Source organism: Actinia tenebrosa, unplaced genomic scaffold (assembly GCF_029948245.1).
Source record: "Actinia tenebrosa isolate PJP-AT-01 unplaced genomic scaffold, QUT_ActTen_1.0 PGA_scaffold8__29_contigs__length_14323225, whole genome shotgun sequence".
Classification (NCBI taxonomy): domain Eukaryota; kingdom Metazoa; phylum Cnidaria; class Anthozoa; order Actiniaria; family Actiniidae; genus Actinia; species Actinia tenebrosa.
In genome coordinates this window covers 7,874,153-7,893,533 of record NW_028292585.1, presented here as the reverse complement: position 1 = coordinate 7,893,533, position 19,381 = coordinate 7,874,153, and the positions used below count along the sequence as shown (strand labels likewise).

At 40.1% G+C, this 19,381-nt stretch overlaps 1 protein-coding gene across 1 annotated transcript in view; it reads right to left on the bottom strand.

Moving 5' to 3' along the window:
- Positions 1-689: 689 nt before the first annotated feature.
- Positions 690-19,381, bottom strand: part of LOC116300627 (E3 ubiquitin-protein ligase rnf213-alpha) — a 66,848-nt gene continuing 48,156 nt past the window's right edge. The window contains exons 57-84 of the mRNA XM_089024035.1: positions 18,933-19,041; positions 18,525-18,625; positions 17,911-18,087; positions 17,110-17,358; positions 16,213-16,368; positions 15,531-15,963; positions 14,637-14,747; positions 14,228-14,320; positions 13,536-13,589; positions 12,802-12,999; positions 11,973-12,045; positions 11,859-11,893; positions 10,752-10,855; positions 10,212-10,365; positions 9,455-9,635; positions 8,794-8,879; positions 8,640-8,697; positions 7,683-7,876; positions 7,132-7,273; positions 6,620-6,694; positions 6,128-6,305; positions 5,158-5,365; positions 3,903-3,977; positions 2,990-3,190; positions 2,672-2,761; positions 1,903-2,075; positions 1,756-1,828; positions 690-1,460 (exon numbers count right to left, since the gene is read on the bottom strand). Of these exons, the coding sequence (XP_088880161.1) occupies positions 1,308-1,460; positions 1,756-1,828; positions 1,903-2,075; positions 2,672-2,761; positions 2,990-3,190; positions 3,903-3,977; positions 5,158-5,365; positions 6,128-6,305; positions 6,620-6,694; positions 7,132-7,273; positions 7,683-7,876; positions 8,640-8,697; positions 8,794-8,879; positions 9,455-9,635; positions 10,212-10,365; positions 10,752-10,855; positions 11,859-11,893; positions 11,973-12,045; positions 12,802-12,999; positions 13,536-13,589; positions 14,228-14,320; positions 14,637-14,747; positions 15,531-15,963; positions 16,213-16,368; positions 17,110-17,358; positions 17,911-18,087; positions 18,525-18,625; positions 18,933-19,041 (3,934 nt within the window). The 3' untranslated portion in view covers positions 690-1,307. The remainder of the gene's footprint in view (positions 1,461-1,755; positions 1,829-1,902; positions 2,076-2,671; positions 2,762-2,989; positions 3,191-3,902; positions 3,978-5,157; positions 5,366-6,127; positions 6,306-6,619; positions 6,695-7,131; positions 7,274-7,682; positions 7,877-8,639; positions 8,698-8,793; positions 8,880-9,454; positions 9,636-10,211; positions 10,366-10,751; positions 10,856-11,858; positions 11,894-11,972; positions 12,046-12,801; positions 13,000-13,535; positions 13,590-14,227; positions 14,321-14,636; positions 14,748-15,530; positions 15,964-16,212; positions 16,369-17,109; positions 17,359-17,910; positions 18,088-18,524; positions 18,626-18,932; positions 19,042-19,381) is intronic.

Below are 19,381 nucleotides of genomic sequence, written 5' to 3'. Positions count from 1 at the left end.
AAAATAATTTCTATCACATGCAATTTGCACGCAGTAAAAAAGCTTCATATATCGGTTATGCCTTTTTGAGTTCGTTTTCTTTCCATCCTCGTCTTTGTTCTATAGTGTCAAGTTTCTGTCTTTTCTTTTCCGTTTCCTTCATGGGCGCGGCTCATGGTGATCTTGCAATTGAAAGCCTTGTATACTCTCTTCAGTTTGTGAGGGAGAAAGACAAACTATACGATGAGCCTAGTGAACTCTGCTTCGTTGTCTATAGGCTCTCAATTCCGCTCGATTTAAAAAGGGGAATTCCAAAAGTATCTTGACCTAACTGGGTACTATTAATAGTTGCGCATGCTCAAGGAAGAGTTATCTACGTATTTGTCTCGGTTGGGCGAGTTGAAGTATTACATGGAAAAGTTGTCCCGGGTACCAGAGCGATCGTCTTTCGCAAAGAGGGTGTCCTTAGCTACAAGTAGGGTGACCCTTCTAGTCGATGCAAAATATTATGTCTCATCTAAAGGGTCGACGCGAATTTACAAATAAATCAGTAAAAAAAATGGCCGTCCTGGTCAGTTAGACAAAGAGGGCACCCCTTCTACCAGAAAAACATTTTCCCATGTACGATTGGCTTCACAAGATCACAAAGGGTGGGGGGGTGGGGGTCCATGATGAAACCCATCAAACCACCTTTAGATACATTACTAATATTCTTACTTTTTTGCTACCTTTATTCCATTTGATTCAGGTGGTTTTTATTCCTACGCGTTTATCAATACAATTAGTTGCAGCTTACCTCATTTGTGTCTAATTATTTGCTAATGAACGCTCCAACACAGGAAGCCCAATTCAATACAACGGAACCATTCTGGTCCCCTCTATTAACTATGATTTAGTGTAGTTCAAGCTGATATTTAGTTTACTAAATACCTGGACTATAGTGTTTCTAAATATCACTTTATTAAAAGCTGTAACTTTATTAATTGATTTTTATCATATACTTTTTGTTCAGTGCTTTTGCACAACGAATCACAGTCGAATACCGTTCAAACTTCGTTGACTGGTTTGCCAAATAAACTATTAATTTTCTCAGTGTTCCTCTGTTTCTACGCTTTTTTAGTATCCGTCTACAAACTATTTTTCATCTTTACAATAAATCGTTGATAATTGCAGTAATGAGAGTGAGTGAAGAAAATAAAACATCATAAAAATGTCCTAAATTTTATCTAAATTTCTGTGTTATTTAGTGATTTAATAACTGCATGATATTCAAAGTCTCTTGATGTCTTCATCTCACGAAAAAACTTTAAAATCAGACTTTATTCCCGTCATCCTGTTGCTTCCATTCGCCTCTCATGATATCCATCACTCGTGGCAAATACAATCTGCCAGAAGCGAACAATGTTCATCAGAACCACTTCGTCAGGAATGTGTTCCAATTCAGGGATTGGAGAGGCATCTTTGTCATCTAAATACCATCCCTATATAGTTTTTAAGGCTGGCAATGAGAAAAGAGTAAGTCAAAATAGGTTAAAGTTAAAGATTTCCGACTCATACAATGGCGTTAAATCCCCCCTAAAAATATCGAGCAAGCACTTCACCTACAAAAACATATCACGCAACCTCTCCTTGCGGAAAAAAATATCGAGCAAACATGCTTCATCGATGTTAAATCGTTTTCTTTTTATAGTTTAACCGTTACTCTAACCCTGTGATAGGCCAAGACGGCCTCGAGACGGCCTAAAAGCTTGGTAATATTAGAAAACATGATTTAACGGAGATGAAGCAAGTTAAGAGTTTTAAATTCTCAGGACTATATTTTTGAGCTTGTGGGACATAGCAACGGTAACTAAGGGGAGTGGAAACCAGTGAATGATAACAGGACTAGAAAATATATAACGTCTCAGTATAAAGTTAAATTACCTGTTGTTACTATCAATACTGTCGTTCAAACGAAGAATAATTACTTCCAACAAAACAGATACCAAACTATCCAGGCATTTCTCGCTCATTTTTCTCAAGGCGGCATTCGCAGAAACTTCCACTGCCTCCGAAAGACCGCCCTTAAAGTTGGGAGAAAGATGTTCAAATGGATCCTATGATATACCAAGAAATAAAGATTAACAAACTTATCTAATGCATGCGCAGCGCAGCTAGTCAGTGCAGAACAATAGTCATTCAAATTTATCGCCATATTTCGTTGTTAGATGGCATGAACAATACGATCGTTTTACATGAGAAAGAATTCAATTCCCTAGAGCACAGGGACTTCTATTGTTCTGCCTATCTAACCACAGGCAGTCCAAGCTGGATTATGGCGCCGGCACGTAATGGTGCAATTCTCTATTCGGTGTATTTGAGTGGGCCTTATTCACGCGGCAGCCATGTTGGATTGAACAATAGACTTCCACCACGCGTAGCCTCAAATTGAAGCGCTTGAGAATTAATTTATGCTGGGGAAACAAAGGTTTTTATTCTCATGAGAATAAACATGGCCGCCGTGTGATATAGGCCCGTAGAGTTTCTAGTTGGTTATCTCCTGTGCCTCGAGAGTTTTCTACGCGTTTTCCGGTTTTCCTTCTTCCGCAAAAATCAACTTCTAAATCGTGGAACAAAGGCCACAGGTTTGTTGGACACTGATTTAAAGTGCTAACCTCGTAAAACAAGGTCGATTTATTTAGCGATGGGCTACCTGTTTGCGTTTGGTTAAGATCTTTGCTCTTTCAAAAGACAAAAGTCGCCACAGGGATACCGCGTGTTGGATTTGACAAACTTCCTGGGCCTGTAATACAAAGAGATTTATAAGAGACCGATCTCAATTCATTCATCTGCTATATATTGACAGCAAAGGGGGGAGAGGGGGGGGGGGGGCACAAAGAGATGGTGCCTCTGAGAGGATTGGTTAATCTTAATGACGTCGCCACAAAAATACTCCGACCCTTAAAGGCGACAAATAGTGACCACTCCCCAATCTATCACACTGGTCGTAGATAAATAAAACTGCACGTACCTTGGTATTGCGCAGCCCTGTGTCCTTAGGAAGCTTTAACACCTCGTGTAAGTATTTCTTGATCAACATGTTGGGGTTGCCGCCACCAGATGACAAGAACGTAATGGCAATATTGAGAGATGACAGTGCCTCGCATACATCCTCAAGCCGAGAATGATACTCATGGATGATTTGATTTTGGATTGCCAAGGATAGGTCAACCTGGAAAAAAAGAAACCAGAGTAATTTTAAACCAACCTTTAACTCAAAGACTTCCCAAAAGTACAGTCAGCATCATCATCATCACCATCATCACCACCATCATCATCACCATCATCACCACCATCATCACCACCATTAATAGAATCACCATCACTTTTATCACCATTATCTTTTTAATCATCATTACCGTAATCATCAGCATCAGCATCATCATCATCATCATCACCATCATCACCACCATTATTAGAATCACAATCACTTTCATCACCATCATCTCTGTAATCATCATCATCACCGTAATCATCATCAGCATCATCATCATTACCACCATTATTACCATTAACATCATCATCATCACTACCATCAGAATTTTTTCTGAGTCTTTAAATTCGTAGCTGCATAAGTTGCTTCATAAAAATACTGCGAGGATCAGCTCAATTTGATATCAATACCATTATTAGCATCACCATCACTATCATCACCATAATCATCATCATCACCGTAATCGTCATCCTCATCAACATTTATCGTCATCATCATCATCATTAACAGTAAGGACTACGAATCTTCTCTAACGAGAAAGCAACGACCATTTTTTACAACAAGTTTATTGTGCTGCTGAAGTGACATTATAATTAGATGTGATATTTAATAGAAAGCTATTTTGCAGTTGATGAGAACACAGACATTTAGAAATAGCTTTTTTTAGTACCTGACGTATTTTTGCTTTAAGAGTTGTTAGTACTGATTCTGCGCTGATTTCAGCTGTTTTGATGTATTCATCCTCCTTGGAAGAAGCAGAAATCGTTAGTAACTTATTTTTTATCTCAATTTTCCTTACTTGTACATGTAAAAATCATAAAAAGAAAATCATCTTCTCATACAGCTATTTCAATAAAGGTTTTTGAAGGTTTTGTTGTTGAAATGTATTGTGGATCATATGTAAATAATATCAACACAGAAGAAAATATGCACGAAAAACATGTTCAATTTCGGAAAACTTTAATTTTTTGTTGATCTTTCGTAGCCTCCTTTGCAGCCGTTCTTAGGGTCGTCAGCTGCAAAGGAGGCTAGATCTTTCGCTGATTGCATTCACATCAACAATAGTGCACCTTTTGCTTGGTATGCAGCATGCAGTATACAACGAAACCTTCGACCGACGTTTTCTGAAATATATGGTATAATAAACCTTTATCGAATTCGTGAAATACCGCGCTGTACTCCTTGATTGCAAACCAATTTACTCAGGGTTAGCCTCGGATCAGTGTCCAAATATTCACAAATACCAACGGTAAAGTAAAGAATGCACAACTTCAACAATGCAAACACTTTGAAGTTCTACGGACCTTCTACGAAACACAGGCAAGAATATTCTAAACAACATCGAGGCTGACCCTGAGCAACAGAATCTACTGCTCAATTTTTTCAGTGGCGGATCCAGGGGGGTCGAAGGGGTCCAAGGAACCCCCCTTGTAGGTTTGATCTTTTAGGTAATAGAAACATGTCTTAGATAAATTTTGCTTAAAAGTATCCACAAAGATAATGTTGAACACGAAATGATAGATATTTGCTGTTATAATGTTTAATTTACCTTTAAGTTCCGTTACTAGATAGTAAATTAGGTGATTAGAGCCAATTTTTTTGTCAAAAATCGACTAAACAAAAGAGAATTATACACAGTTTAAGAAAAGGAACCCCCCTTTGAAAAATCCTGGATCCGCCACTGTGTTTCATAGATTATTGAAAACCACTCTACTTTTTGAGGAATGGACTGTCAATTGGGTCAACGTGAGTCCTGTTTCCTTTTCCAGTCACAACAGTTCTTTCTTTCTTTATATGATTTATGTTTTGTAAAATTAATACAACAATTATGACAAATAAACTAAACTAAAATAAACTAATTCCGGTGAAACTGTAAGTAACACTAATTTGTTCTGTGAATGAAAATCTTGAAATAATCAGCCTACCTTGAAGTCAATCAATACTCGTCCTCGTACAAGCCTGTCAACCAGTTGTCTTTGAATGGCTGTCCAATCATATTCAACTAACGTACCATGACCAACTTCAAGCGAGTAATGACAATGTGCTTGCATTAAGGGGAGCAGATCACGATCAGCATCGTACGACACGAGCTGGGAACTCGTCACTTCCGTAACTGGAACACCCTGAAGATTACTGAGGAAAATGAGACATGTTAAGGACCTTGAAACAGCCTCTGAGCCGATCTAAGTCAGGGCACGCCTAACTCACAGATCAAACCCTGAAACAACCTCTGAGCCGATCTAAGTCAGGGCACGCCTAACTCACAGATCAAACCCTGAAACAACCTCTGGGCTGATCTAAGTCAGGGCATGCCTAACTCACAGATCAAACCCTGAAACAACCTCTGAGCCGATCTTAGTCAGGGCACGGCTAACTCACAGATCAAACCCTAAAACAACCTCTGGGCTGATCTAAGTCAGGGCACGGCTAACTCACAGATCAAATCCTGAAACAACCTCTGGGCTAATCTAAGTCAGAGCACGGCTAACTCACAGATCAAACTATAAAACAACCTCTGGGCTGATCTTAGTCAGGGCACGGCTAACTCACAGATCAAACCCTAAACAACCTCTGGGCTGATCTAAGTCAGGGCATGGCTAACTCACAGATTGAACCCTGAAACAACCTCTGAGCCGATCTAGGTCAGGGCACGGCTAACTCACAGATCGAACCCTGAAACAACCTCTTGGCTGATCTAAGTCAGGGCATGGCTAACTCACAGATCGAACCCTGAAACAACCTCTGGGCTGACTAGTAAATCGAAATGGAAGTGTAGACACTACAAGGCAAGTGTACTGCTGACCCCTACGCCATCTTCGAGTCCCTGTCGTGAATGTTTTAAGCATTTCTCGTAATATTTATATATGTATTTCTGATCATGATTAATCTACTTACGGAGTGTTTACTGAGTGTTGCTTGTACAACTCCATAAACTCGTTATGAGCAGCAACAAGAAATCGAATAAGAGAAAGGGAGCATATCCCAAGCCCACTGGTAGCTGGGATGAACATCGCCATTGACGAATCATCAACCACTTCACATTTCAAAAGCTTTTCCAAAGGTCCCTTTGTACCTTGGAAATGAAAGCAAACAAATATTTTTTATCACAATAGAGCTTAAGTATGACGTTATTTGTATGCTAAAACGACTTTCGGGTCTAAAACGGAAAGCAGTCCTATTTTTTTTTTTTTTTTTTTTTTTTTTTTTGGATAACAGAATTTTTTGTCAAAAAATCTAATTGCTTCAGGTTGAGGTTAAATCATTGACAAACGTTTTTGTTTTATTTTCATAGATTTTTTTGTGAGCAGTTGGACCGAAAATACGTCATAACTTAAAAGTTTTTTTCCCTTACTGAATGCTTCAGCAAAACAAGACAGTGGAATTCACCTTGCATAGCGAGGACCATTATATCCCATGCCGATCGGAAGCTTTTTCTGAGAGCTTTGTATTCCTTCTTGGCGCCTAGTAACAGAAAAGTATAGCACGAGTCATGTCTCCACAAAATTCTGAAGAACGATAAACAAGGGAGAATAGAAAAAACATTTGACCCAACATTTTTATCCAACACTGATTTAGCTAATATTTGATCCAACATTTGAAACAACACTTGACCCAACATTTAGACATTTGACCCGACATTTGACCCAACGTTTGACCCAACATTTAGACATTTGACCCAACATTTGACCCAACATTTGACCCAACATTTAACCCAACATTTGTCCCAACATTTTTATTCAACACTGATTTAGCTAATATTTGACCCAACATTTGAAACAACACTTGACCCAACATTTGAAACAACATTTGAACTAACATTTAGCCAACAGTGGGTCAAATCTTGGGACCGTTTGTCAGGGCATTGATATTCTGTACTAACTACACAAAGCTTAAATAACCTGTCGGGAGACGTTTTTCGAAATCTTTCCACTTCAGCCTGTCCGTCTCAGTTTTGTCTAGTGTTCGATGGTAGCGATCCATTAGAAGTTGTTGCAGCTTTATCACATCAGGAAGGAACCGCACAGCTCGTAACTGATGCTCCTGAAAAATCACACACAAAAAAAGAAACAATTAGCGAAATAACTTTGGAGACAAATTCAGTACAAGTGAATATAGAGAAATATTTTTTTTACTTCGATGACACGAGAGGTGGTTGCCCAATTCTCCAGATCCAGAGCCTCATGTATAAGGCGCTCAAAAGTGCGCCCTCAAATAATCATTGCCCATGTCGATGCAGACGTGGCGATCCTGAGTATTGAACCGTGGATCTCTAGCTCTGAAGGCCGCGCACTAACCAACTGAGCTACGCATACTCCTAATAATCTGTTTACGCAAACACAAAGGCAAGACCAAAATTTATTTCTAACAAGCATTACTGCGCATGCGTGCAATTGCGTTACACGTTGCGTGACATCGCTCAGGTTACAAGAAACTCTTAAAGGCAGATTACTTTTTTCAAGAACTCGCTCAGCACGGCACATCCCTCGTCCTGCGCATGGGCAGACTCGTTGAATGCCCTTGTCACGTGATCTAGTGTTATTGGGGTCCTGTATCTCCAGAGTGCCATACAGTTTGGGTGTATCTCGTTACCGTCATCCACCAAAGATTCTAACTCGTACAACTGACGAAGAAGAGGATTGGCTCCTGTGAAGAAAAAAAGGTGGTTAGTACGCAGCGTAGGCACTGAGGGTGGTCAGTCATGAGAGGTGGTTAGTACGAAGCGTAGGCACTGAGGGTGGTCAGTCATGAGAGGTGGTTAGTACGAGGTGTAGGCACTGAGGGTGGTCAGTCATGAGAGGTGGTCAGTCATGAGAGGTGGTCAGTCATGAGAGGTGGTCAGTCATGAGAGGTGGTTAGTACGAGGTGTAGGCACTGAGGGTGGTCAGTCATGAGAGGTGGTTAGTAATGAGGTGTAGGCACTGAGGGTGGTCAGTCATGAGAGGTGGTCAGTCATGAGAGGTGGTCAGTCATGAGAGGTGGTCAGTCATGAGAGGTGGTCAGTCATGAGAGGTGGTTAGTATGAGGCGTAGGTACTGAGGGTGGTCAGTCATGAGAGGTGGTTAGTATGAAGTGTAGGCACTGAGGGTGGTCAGTCATGAGAGGTGGTTAGTATGAGGTGTAGGTACTGAGGGTGGTCAGTCATGAGAGGTGGTTAGTGTGAGGTGTAGGCACTGAGGGTGGTCAGTCATGAGAGGTGGTTAGTATGAGGTGTAGGTACTGAGGGTGGTCGATCATGAGAGTAGGTTAAGTAAATGATGGTTTAAATAAGAATTCCATTAGTAATTATATGATTTTTAAAATTGGCTCAACATTTTAGCAAAAGGAATAACATATTGTCCTTCCCTTGAAAAGCCGTATCATAAGTTTGGCGGAGAAGATCATTGTTGCACGTACACGGCGTACTTACCAAAGCGCTTGTCCTTGACAATAAGCTCCCTTGTCTTCTGGATACCACTCTCCAAATTCTACAAACATTATTCAATTAATTGAAAAATTAGCTTTATCCACAAGCTATATAGTTTGTAATGACGTTGTAATGACGTCACAAGCTTAATACTTACAGTCATAAGTGGCACAATGAGCGAGGTCGAGAAGTTGTTTTCCCAATGTTTTCTTTCATTCTTTGTTTTCAAGGTATTGTATCGGCCTTGTTTGAAGTTTGGGAGCAAGACAAAATAGTATAAACAAGCATTGTTAAACCAAATCGTAATAAGACTATTTTCGACCTATAGCTTGATAGCTATCAACTTCATCTCTTGGGCGTAATGTTTTCCCATTTCAGACCACGCACCACTAATTCTCTTGAGGATAAAATTCTTCGTTTTATAGTTGTCATGTGTCTTCCTATTGCTAACGAAATGATTCTCATTGAGGGAATGACACGTGGGTCTCAAATGGGAAAACATTACGCCCAAGGTAAAGAGGTCTATTTATCTCATTCAACTATTCATCTACAAACACTGCCCATCACGTCCTATCAACCGAGTACGACTCTACTGAAAACTTGCCATTCTGCTGACAAAGTTTTTAGGCCAAACAGATCTATTATCTGCAATCTGGGAGAGCCTACGTAGCAAGCAGTTGATGTAATCTAGTCATAGCAATACAATGAATCGCAACCAATACAAAAGATAGAACGACAATAGAATACAAAAGATTTTCTAAATACAGTAAATCAGCTGAGTGCTGTTTATGTTCTCCCATTGCAATCTATAATATTACCTTGGTACACTGGGGCATGCTCAGATATATTGCGTAGAACCATATGTACGATCAGTGCTGTATCATCCACGCTGCGTCCGCTGACCTTTGACAGAAGATTCATGTCACGCATGGCATGCTTCCACAGGAAGCCCAGCATAGATTCTTCAGATATAGCTGGCGAGATGATTTGACAAATGTCCTTAAGAAAAATAGAATATCAAGATATTTAGTACAATGTAATTGGGAATCCGGTTAAAAATGATAGGACTAAATATTTAGTTAAACACATTGTGGTTTCATTTCCAGGCTCATCATGACATATAAGTACAGTTTGTTAGATTTCTCTCTTGATTCGAGGGTTTTTCTCCGGGTTCTCCGGTTTTCCTCCCTTTTCCTCCACAAAACCGAGCATATTAATTCCTATTTTGATCAAAACTGCTATTCGATTAACACACAGGAATCCCAAGCGCCAAAGAAAGCAAAAGAAGATAGACCTGCGGAAGTAGCCTGCGTGCCGATCCGAACACAACTCTGTTGGTTAAGTTCGTCTGCATGCATATCAGCGACAGATTTCTTGCTCTAGGCCCCCAGTAACGTACTTAAATATATGTACTAAACTGTGATTGGTTAATGATGCCTACTCGCATTTTTACGCGCGCTCTCATTGGCTGTGCTATAGCGCTATTCGAACCATTTAGTCTGTCGCTGATTTGCAGACGACCCTAATCAACAGCTTGTGTTCAGATGCACGAAAGAGGCTAGGCCTGATTTATACCTGTATATGATAGCACGAACCAATCAACATAGACCCATGAACAAGTAGACGCAGAAGACACGTGACCAATGGAGACATTTCCCGCTCTGGTGTCGGCTCAGTTCCTCTTACATCAGGAGAACCAAGGCAATGCCCTTTCTTGGACAAATCCGTGCTAATCATAAGTAAATGAAATTATTCATGATATAAAGCATTTATTTTCTTTGAACTTATTTGAACTTATGAGTGAATGTATTGATAATTTTTTTTTAAATTTTAGACTTGAGTATAGGGTTTCGCGCTCGGTGATTGGTCAAGCGACCGGTGATTAAGAGACGACATCTCTTGAAGTAAAATCACCAAAAACGGAAGTAATAATTAAGTGGGAATTTTTATCCAGAATTTTGACTTTTCTCTGATATCCAAGTCTAAAATTATACTAAAACAATTTTCCTCCTCAGACTCAGTGATTATGGTGAATATTTACTTCCACTTTAACTCAATGAATATTCACCTACAATCACTGAACCTGGGACGAATCTTATTGTTAAATATACGTACGTTCGTCCCGGTCTGTTGGTGCTCGTAAGTTGATGGTCCACTCCACCTATTTCTGCTCTGCAACCAGGTGCTCTGCAATAGCTCTTTTCCATTGGCCGCCCACACTAAAAGTCGGTCGTACAGGAAAGAGCAATCAGTACAAGGCTAGAATATTGGTAGTGCACTCAGCTCTCAACTTTGGTGCCTCAGGTCCGATTGCTAAACTCGGCATTACATATGAGTAGAGAGTTCGTTATGTCTCTCCCTTCAAGGGTTTTTCTCCGCGCGTTCTCCACTGAGTTAAGCTTCCTCGCACCAAAACTCAACAAGTTAAATTCCAATTCGTTCTGCGAGTCAGTCTTGCCCTGACTTTGTTCAGCTCAGAGGTTATTTGAACTTAAGTGAGTCTTAAAGAACGATTTAGTGGTAGCTATGAAACCAAATACTCCAGTTTCGAGTTCTCTTTTGCTCAGCACTATGCCGGATAAATTTGAATCCGAATTTTTATTTATTCGGATAGGCCTACCGTCCACACTAGTCCGGGCAAATCCGGAACAATTCTTCACCGAAAACGAATTTTTTCGAATACGGTCTCCAGAGTGGAACAGTTTGAAATCGCCGGCTAGCGGCATTAGTGTGGACGGAAAACATTTCGTATCCGAAATTTTTCGAATACGATGACCACAGGATTGTCATGGGAACATGGTGGGAAGGCTAAAAATTCACCGCGGACTCAATTCCAGCTTCGATGCACATACTCAGATGTGGAATGAAGCGTTTTTGCCGCTTCTGATCGGACTAGTGTGGACGCGAAACATTTTATCCGTTATCATGTGTGGACGGAAAACTTTTTTTTCGGTTTCGGTGTGAAAGTTGCGGATTCAAATTTATCCGGCATAGTGTGGACGGGGCCTTAGTCTCGGTTGCGCGTTAAAATTTCTAGCCATTCAACCAAAACCTGTGGCTATTTAATCATCTCCTATTGTTCGTAAGTACGTACATTTCTTACTATAAAATGGACGTTAATAAAAGAAAAGAACACATTTATACACAATCGAGGCTAAGACTGAGTAAAGGCGAACTCGAAATGGGGGTATTATACTAACATTACTGTCAATAAGTACTCACTTCAGTAACGATATAAGGGTGGCCGTTAGGACATTCTACGAAAAAAAAAAGAACAGATAAGAAAGAATATTTCACGTTGAGTTAGGCGCGAGTTTTCCAGACAGTCGAGCTTACCGTAAAACGTTCCGGCTATCGCTGTTCTAACGTTTTGCAGAAGATCGTCAGGCATTGTGGGAAGAAATGAGCCCTACATGAAATATACATGTTAGCGTGTCTCATCAAGAGATGGCTGGAAACAACCAAGGAATTCTATTCCTATGTTCAATATGTAGCCGAGGTTTGGTATAATGTATCAGGGAATCTCGCGTCCTTATGCTGGGTTTCACTCAGCTGATAAAACTCTTTGAATCTCATTATCTACTCGAAATAGTGGTCAAATACTGACAACCGTGTGCTGTCAGCCAGAAATGAGAATTCTACTGAAAACTTGCGATTCAGCTGATGGACATTACGCACAAGATACAGTCAATTCAAAAAACGTTGTCATCGACCATCTCAAGCCTACGCAACTGAACCGAAAGGAATTCTCGGCAGCAATCGTGCATTAAAGCCGAGTCGAATGCAGTCATTTTATTCAAATAGTTATGCCTGGTTTACAGCTCGAGCCTTCGTAGGCGAGCGGGAAGTGTTGAAGGAGACGTTATTTTAATGCCTTCATGTTTTCGAAATTGTGAAGACATGCATTTGATGAATTGTTTCTCGCCATTATTATCTTATTTCTAGCGGGAATAATTAATTCAGAACGAATATTTAACCGCTTCAGTGATTTTTACCCATATTCTCTTTCGGTTCAGTCGCGTAGGCTTGGGTCGTCAACGACAACGTTTGTTGAATTGACTGTAGGAAATGACGTTAAGTGAAACCCGCCCATTGTAACCTCAACTCCCTTCAGACGAAACTTGAAAATGAAAATTTAATTTCAAAACGTTTAGTCCCTACTTACGGTAGTCGCGCCAGGGCGCAAAGCAAGAGTCAGTAATGGACCAACAAGGTCGTCATTGTCGCGTGAGAACAGCACAGCAGCCAGATGAACGATAATCTCTACTACACTCCTATCCCACGGAGTATCTCCAGCAAACCTTAACACATCGTTAATGTTGCCTTCTGTCTTTGTCACTAAGTCACGTGCTAAAACACGCGACTAAAAAAGAGCAAATGAGAAAAATTTACTTTAGTGATCACTAAGTCACGTGCTAAAACACGTGACTAATAGAGCAAATGAGGAAAATTCACTTTAGTGATCACTGAGTCACGTGCTAAAACACGTGACTAATGATGTGATCGATGTACATGATCAATGTACAGGAAAAATTAAAAGTTGATAAATGTAATTGTAAAAGATAATAAAAGATATTAAAAAAAAGGATAAATGAAGGTGTCTATACCTTTGGAAGAATTAAGCCCTCCTTAAAACAAAAGCTCTATCATATTAACTAAAAAAAATTTTTGTAATTATCCGTCACGTTCAGTTTATCATCGTCAGGAACCAAAGGAACCAAAAAATTTAACGAACAACATATTATACGATTCATATACAGAATACATATTCTGCATTTTCATAACTGACGATGACAGCAGCTCTCCTACCAAAACATGTCTAAAATATCTTTAAATCGTCGCAATATTTGAACCTTTGAAATTGTAAATGTCAGTCGTTTTGTTTCAGTATAAGCCTACCTGATCACAGATATATTTTGACTGCTGAAGGAAGTTTTCTAAGCTTTGATTTACCTAGAGAGGAATGAAAGGAAATGTTTTTAGACACAGTCGTTTGTTTCAGAAGGACACACATATGCGTTCCTATATAATTGTATGCTGGGCATGTTGAATGGGCATGCTGAGTTTGCCATTACGATGTCGAGGGAAAAATTCGGTCGGTAGAGTTAATTGGTTTGCAGTGCATTTTGGGACTGTTTTGAAGAATGAAAAAACCGCCATTTTTGAAATGTCCCCTAATACAGCCCCACAATGCACTGCTATGCCAACTCGATCCACTTTTTTCCTCAACTTCGGAACTAGTAAGAAGAAGAAGAAGAAGAAGAAGAGGAAGAACAAGAACAAGAACAAGAAGAAGAAGAAGAACAAGAAGAAGAAGAAGAACAAGAAGAAGAAGAAGAAGAAGAAGAACAAGAACAAGAACAAGAAGAAAAAGAAGAGGAAGAAGAAGAAGAAGAGGAAGAGGAAGAGGAAGAACAAGAACAACAAGAAGAAGAAGAAGAAGAAGAAAGAAGAGGAAGAAGAAGAAGAAGAAGAGGAAGAAGAAGAGGAAAAAGAAAGAAGACACTACCGAATATGCTACCGAATATGCTACCAACGCAAAGTTGCAAATAATTACTGACAATCAGGCTTTTTTGTTTTGCTGATCTCACCGTTTCTGAGATAACAACTTTGCTTGCTGTAACCTCTTGGTAAATTCCAAGCAGCATAGTTGTGTTGGTTACATGTGCAGAACTGGTCATATTCTACGAGATAAAAAACAAATCAATTTAATGAACAAATTAATGCTATCTACTACGTCCCCGACGGTCCCAGTAACTCTCCTGTGGCACTCCATACATAACACACAACTATTCTAGAGACGTTATAGCTGCCATTTTGGTCTACTTTTACAAAAGATTTGGTCGTGGTTTCTCTTGTCACGTCAACCAACATGCCATACATTTCATGGGAAGGGGAGCACGCCACCAATATTTGTAATATAGTATTAAACAAGTAGTAACAATATAGCACATCAATTAATTGTATTTGTATTTATAGCAAGTAAACATGTTTTCCTACCTGCAAGACTTCCTGAATGGAATCCATGTCTCCACTAATCATTGCTCTTGAGATTGTTTCTCGAAGTCTTTGATATTCGAGTCCATAGACAAGGCACCTGTCTTGGATCACCTTAGAAATCAGAAAAACAAGGAATACAACTGTTATTATTAATAACCATTTCATTCGCTGTATGGCAGTAAACCGAGTTAACTCGTTTATTCAGAGATAACTTGCTATTAATATGCCTTTTCCTCTTTAGAAATTATTAGTTGGCATACAGCAAAAAAGATGGGTGAAGGTTTTGTTGCATACCAAGCCTAAAACATCACTTAAACATCACAGCGAAAGGTCACAACAATATGGATTTTCGGAATTTTACCAAACTCCATCTGCGCGTTATATTTCCTTCTGTGCCGACATCATTAGCATATGATCCACAATACATTTCGGGCTTGGTACATGCAACAAACCCCTAGCCACTCTTCTTGAAATTGCTTTAAAAATCGAGTCTTTCCTGTGAACTATGAGTAAGTATCTGTCTAGAAGAACCACATCTATTAACCGAGGCAGATCCGAGAAATGGGTAGGCAGATCCGAGAAATGGGGAGGCAGATCCGAGAAATGGGGAAGCAGATCTGAGAAATGGGGACGGGGGCGTAATAATTCGGTTTTAGACGAATCTCACGAATTTCGCTGATCATGCAAAACGAAACCAGGGGAGGTCTGGGGCATGTTCCCAAGGAAATTCTTAAAATTTTGTTTCCAGAAATGCTATAATCTGCGTCCTAAAGATATTTAAACAAAAAGAAATTCTTAAAATGCATCCAAAACTAAAGTGGGAGCAGCCTCTCCCTAAATCCGCCCCAATCAAGAAAATAAAAAAACGTTTCAGAAGGTCAGATGGATACTCACATCGCTTGATTCTCTTGCCTCAGCAGGCAGAATCCATTCAAACTCTCCAGCAAGAGCGTTAATTGACTCAAAACCAAACTTCCTCGACAGCTGCTTCAGTAGGAACAACCTCGGTGTAGTGAGCACTGTTTTTACACACACTTTTTCCACCTCGACTATAAGTCTCTCGAGAGCTCGGTTGACATCGGGATGTGACCAATCCTGTTTACTTTCATTATCGACATTTCGACTTTGGTACATGAAATCTGCAGCTTTTGATAGAACAAAGCGAGTGTTGGCGATTCCTTCCAGCCACTTGATGTCAAGGATTTCATCTTCTCGTGCTGCGTTGAGTAATACTGCAGCAGTTTTGAAATCGCCTTCTAAAAGACGCATTTTCTGGTCCAATGGAAGACCCGAGGCTCTTTTGATGAATTTGCTGTTGAGAGCAGTCCTGTTATAAAAAGGTGGTGCAAGTAGCTGAGTATTTTTTATTTATTTTTTTTTTACAGTCAAAATGGGTCAAGCCCGGGTTAACCCCCTAGGATCCATTAATGGCTTCATTCATTATTCATTACTTCATTATTATTCTTTCTACGAATACGAAGACTCAGAATTCAAAATAACAAGAATTTTAATACTCGAGTTCTGATTGGATTATTCCATATACGGAACACCATAATCCAATCAGAATTCGAGTTAAATATCCGGGTAAAATATTCCTCCACAGGCAAACCAACGTACCTCCATACACTGAATACACATAACAAAGACTTCAACTGAAGACGTTCCATCCCTTTCCACTACGTCTTTCGCTCTTTGTATGAACAAACCCATGTATTCCTTGACTTTCTGGTCACTGAAAAAAGTAGAGCCAGTGATTAGATTCCGTCACTATTCCAGCAGATTGTATGGCAATAAACCTTTTAGCTTCGGCGTCCTTGGGCGTAATGTTTTCCCATTCTTGAGAATAAGATTCTTTGTTTCAGTTGTATCCATATTCATGTTCTTCTCTTGCGCAACGCAATGATATGCGCAATGATACTCTTGGGAATGACCCGTGATTTGAATTGGGAAAACATTACCTCAAGCTAAAAAGGTCTATAAGGCTTCGAACCATCATGTGAAGGCAGACAATACAGGAGACAGGAATCCGGTCTTATCTTATTAACATGAGGAAAAAAATCAGCTTTCAAATAGGAAAAGGGACTCAACTAGTCATCCTTCACAGTTCCCTGCGCCATCTTGAAAGGTAACCGTGCCTTTGCATCAAAGCGAGACGAACGGTAAGCTTGCAATGATAGAGACCTTTTTTTAACACCTTGAACAATTATTCATATGTCTCTATCATTGCAATCTCACCGTTCGTCTCGCTTCGATGCAAAGGAACGCCTACCTTTCAAGATGGCGCAGGGAACTGTGAAGGGGTCTATTGTCGTGCCTGCTGTCATGGTTGCCATCACGTGATAGTTATGCAAAGCCTCTACAGGACACAGATCACTAAATAGGAGCAGAGCAGAGGGAGGCTTTGCATTAGAAATCAGAACGTCCTAAAACTCCGGAGAGCTGCCTAACCTCCTTTGAGAGCAGACATTTTTACCTGGACTTTAAAAGTTGTTGCAGTAAGAATGACCTGACAACAGGATTCACATCTATTCCTTGGTCAGGGAAGGGCGAGAATTGCTTGGTGCGGCGAGCCTTGTCCCCTGTGACGTAATCCATCAGTAAATTGTAAGCTTCCTCTTCCAAAGTCCCACACGGTGAATAACCAAAACAGAAAAGAGACACCACCTCCATGAAAAATGAGTTGCATTGATTCCTGAAGGTATGAACGTTGTTTAGAGCTTCCCTGGGAACAAAGAACACATTCGTTTTTGATGCTGAACAAGTCAGAAATACCCCTTTAAAATTCGTAATGACTAGCAGGACTGCGTTGGTGTGTTGAATGCAACAAGTGAATAAGAAGAAACTCAAACACTATGTAAAAAAAGTTTGTAATTGTACTGACATTTCGGACGCCTAGTCCTTCGTCGGATTCAAAGACGGAAATTTGAAATTAAACGAATTGACTGAGACACAAAATGAATATTCTCCACAAAATCGAGGCTAGCCCTGAATAGCTGGTCCCGGTTGTACGAAGGGTGGATAGCGCTATTCGACGGATAAATCTTATCCAGGGGATCAACTTATTAGAATGAAAAATATTATTCATCGTGGAGAAGTAGTAATAATAAATGATACTTATTCATTTGTCTCACGATTGAGGGTCATTTGTAGAGGACCGCTTATTAGAGATAAAGTTATTGTATATAAACAGCATCGACTTATCTACTGGATAAGGATTTATCTATCGGACATCACTATCCACCGACCCTTTGTACAACAGGGCTAAGAGTGCTACCTCATATGGTCAGATTCTGTTGGCGTGTAATCAACAGGGACTGGTTCTCTACACTTTGGACAAGTTGATTGTTCACTGAACCAGCGTGAAGAGCATTCTAAACAGCAACAATGTCCACAAGGAGTGACAGAAGGTTCCTTGACCCGATCCAAGCAGATGATGCAGGTCACTTTAGAGCTTAAACACAAATAGTAATGGAGTTGACTTGAGACATAATGAGAATAATGATGTATGGTGTGATCATGGGGTCAATCAAGGGGGCGTAGTGGTAGTACACTCTCCTCTCCCCTCCGGGGTATCTGGGTAAGTTCTTGGACTTGGCATCACATGTGAGTAGGGTTTGTTAGGTCTCACTTTCGATTGGAAGGTTTTTCTCCAGGTTCCCCGGTTTTCTTTCCTCCGCAAAACCCAACAAGCTAAATTCAAATTCGATCTGTGTGTTAGCCATGCCCTGACTTTGATCAGCCCAGAGGTCGTTTCAGGGTTCGATCTGTGAGTTAGGCGCCATGCTCTAACTTAGATCAACCCTAAGGTTGTTTCAGGGCGTGATCAAATATGAAGGTCAGTGAAGATTTGAAGAATGATCAGTGTTAAATCTCATGACTGTTTTTTACCTCTTATTTCTTTTCCTGTGTTCTTGATTGCACTCCAATAAAAATGTTTCTAACCGGCGAATACACGCTGCTGTTAGAAAGTTAGTGCTATCATCAAGTATCTAGAGGTAAATGTACAATAACGTCACGCTAAGTGAGTCAGTTCAATGATATTTTTTGTTCTCTACACATACTCATGGCTTACCCTGGCACTAGGATTGCCCTAACTATATTATTTCCTATCTATTTACCCTGCTTGGCGAGTAGCCCTGGAACCTCCCTCCCCTTATTCCAAGAGACGCTAAAAAGAACTCGAATTGGTGAGATGAATGACTTTGACTTTGCTTACTAATGAGGCCTTACTGATCTCGTTTCCATTCAATTGTCCCCAGTCCCAACCGCTATACAACAAGGTCTATACAACAATACCTTCCAAAGCTTGAAAACATTCTCTACATCCTCGGCATTTGTTTGCTGAGACAAGTTGCACACTTGATCAATGAAAAGCCTGACGACACTAAGCCGTTGCCACATCTCCCTAGGATTGTAATAACAACAATGCATTTTAAAACATATATCAATTAAAAAAGTTCCTATATTAGGCTTTGTTACCGGAATGACGTCAATAGACCTCCTCGGCTCTGACGTAATGTTTTCCCATTTCAGACCACGCGTCATTCCCTAGAGTATCATTTTTTTGTTTAAGGTTTGCGCTCGATTGCACATGAGAAGACACATGAATATTGTTACAACTCAAACAAAGAATCTTATTCTCAAGGGAATGACACGTGGTCTAAAATGGGACAACATTACGCTCGAGCGCTCCAGAGCCGAGGAGGTCTATTGATATTAAGGAGGCTCTGGGTAGTTTTGGTCTG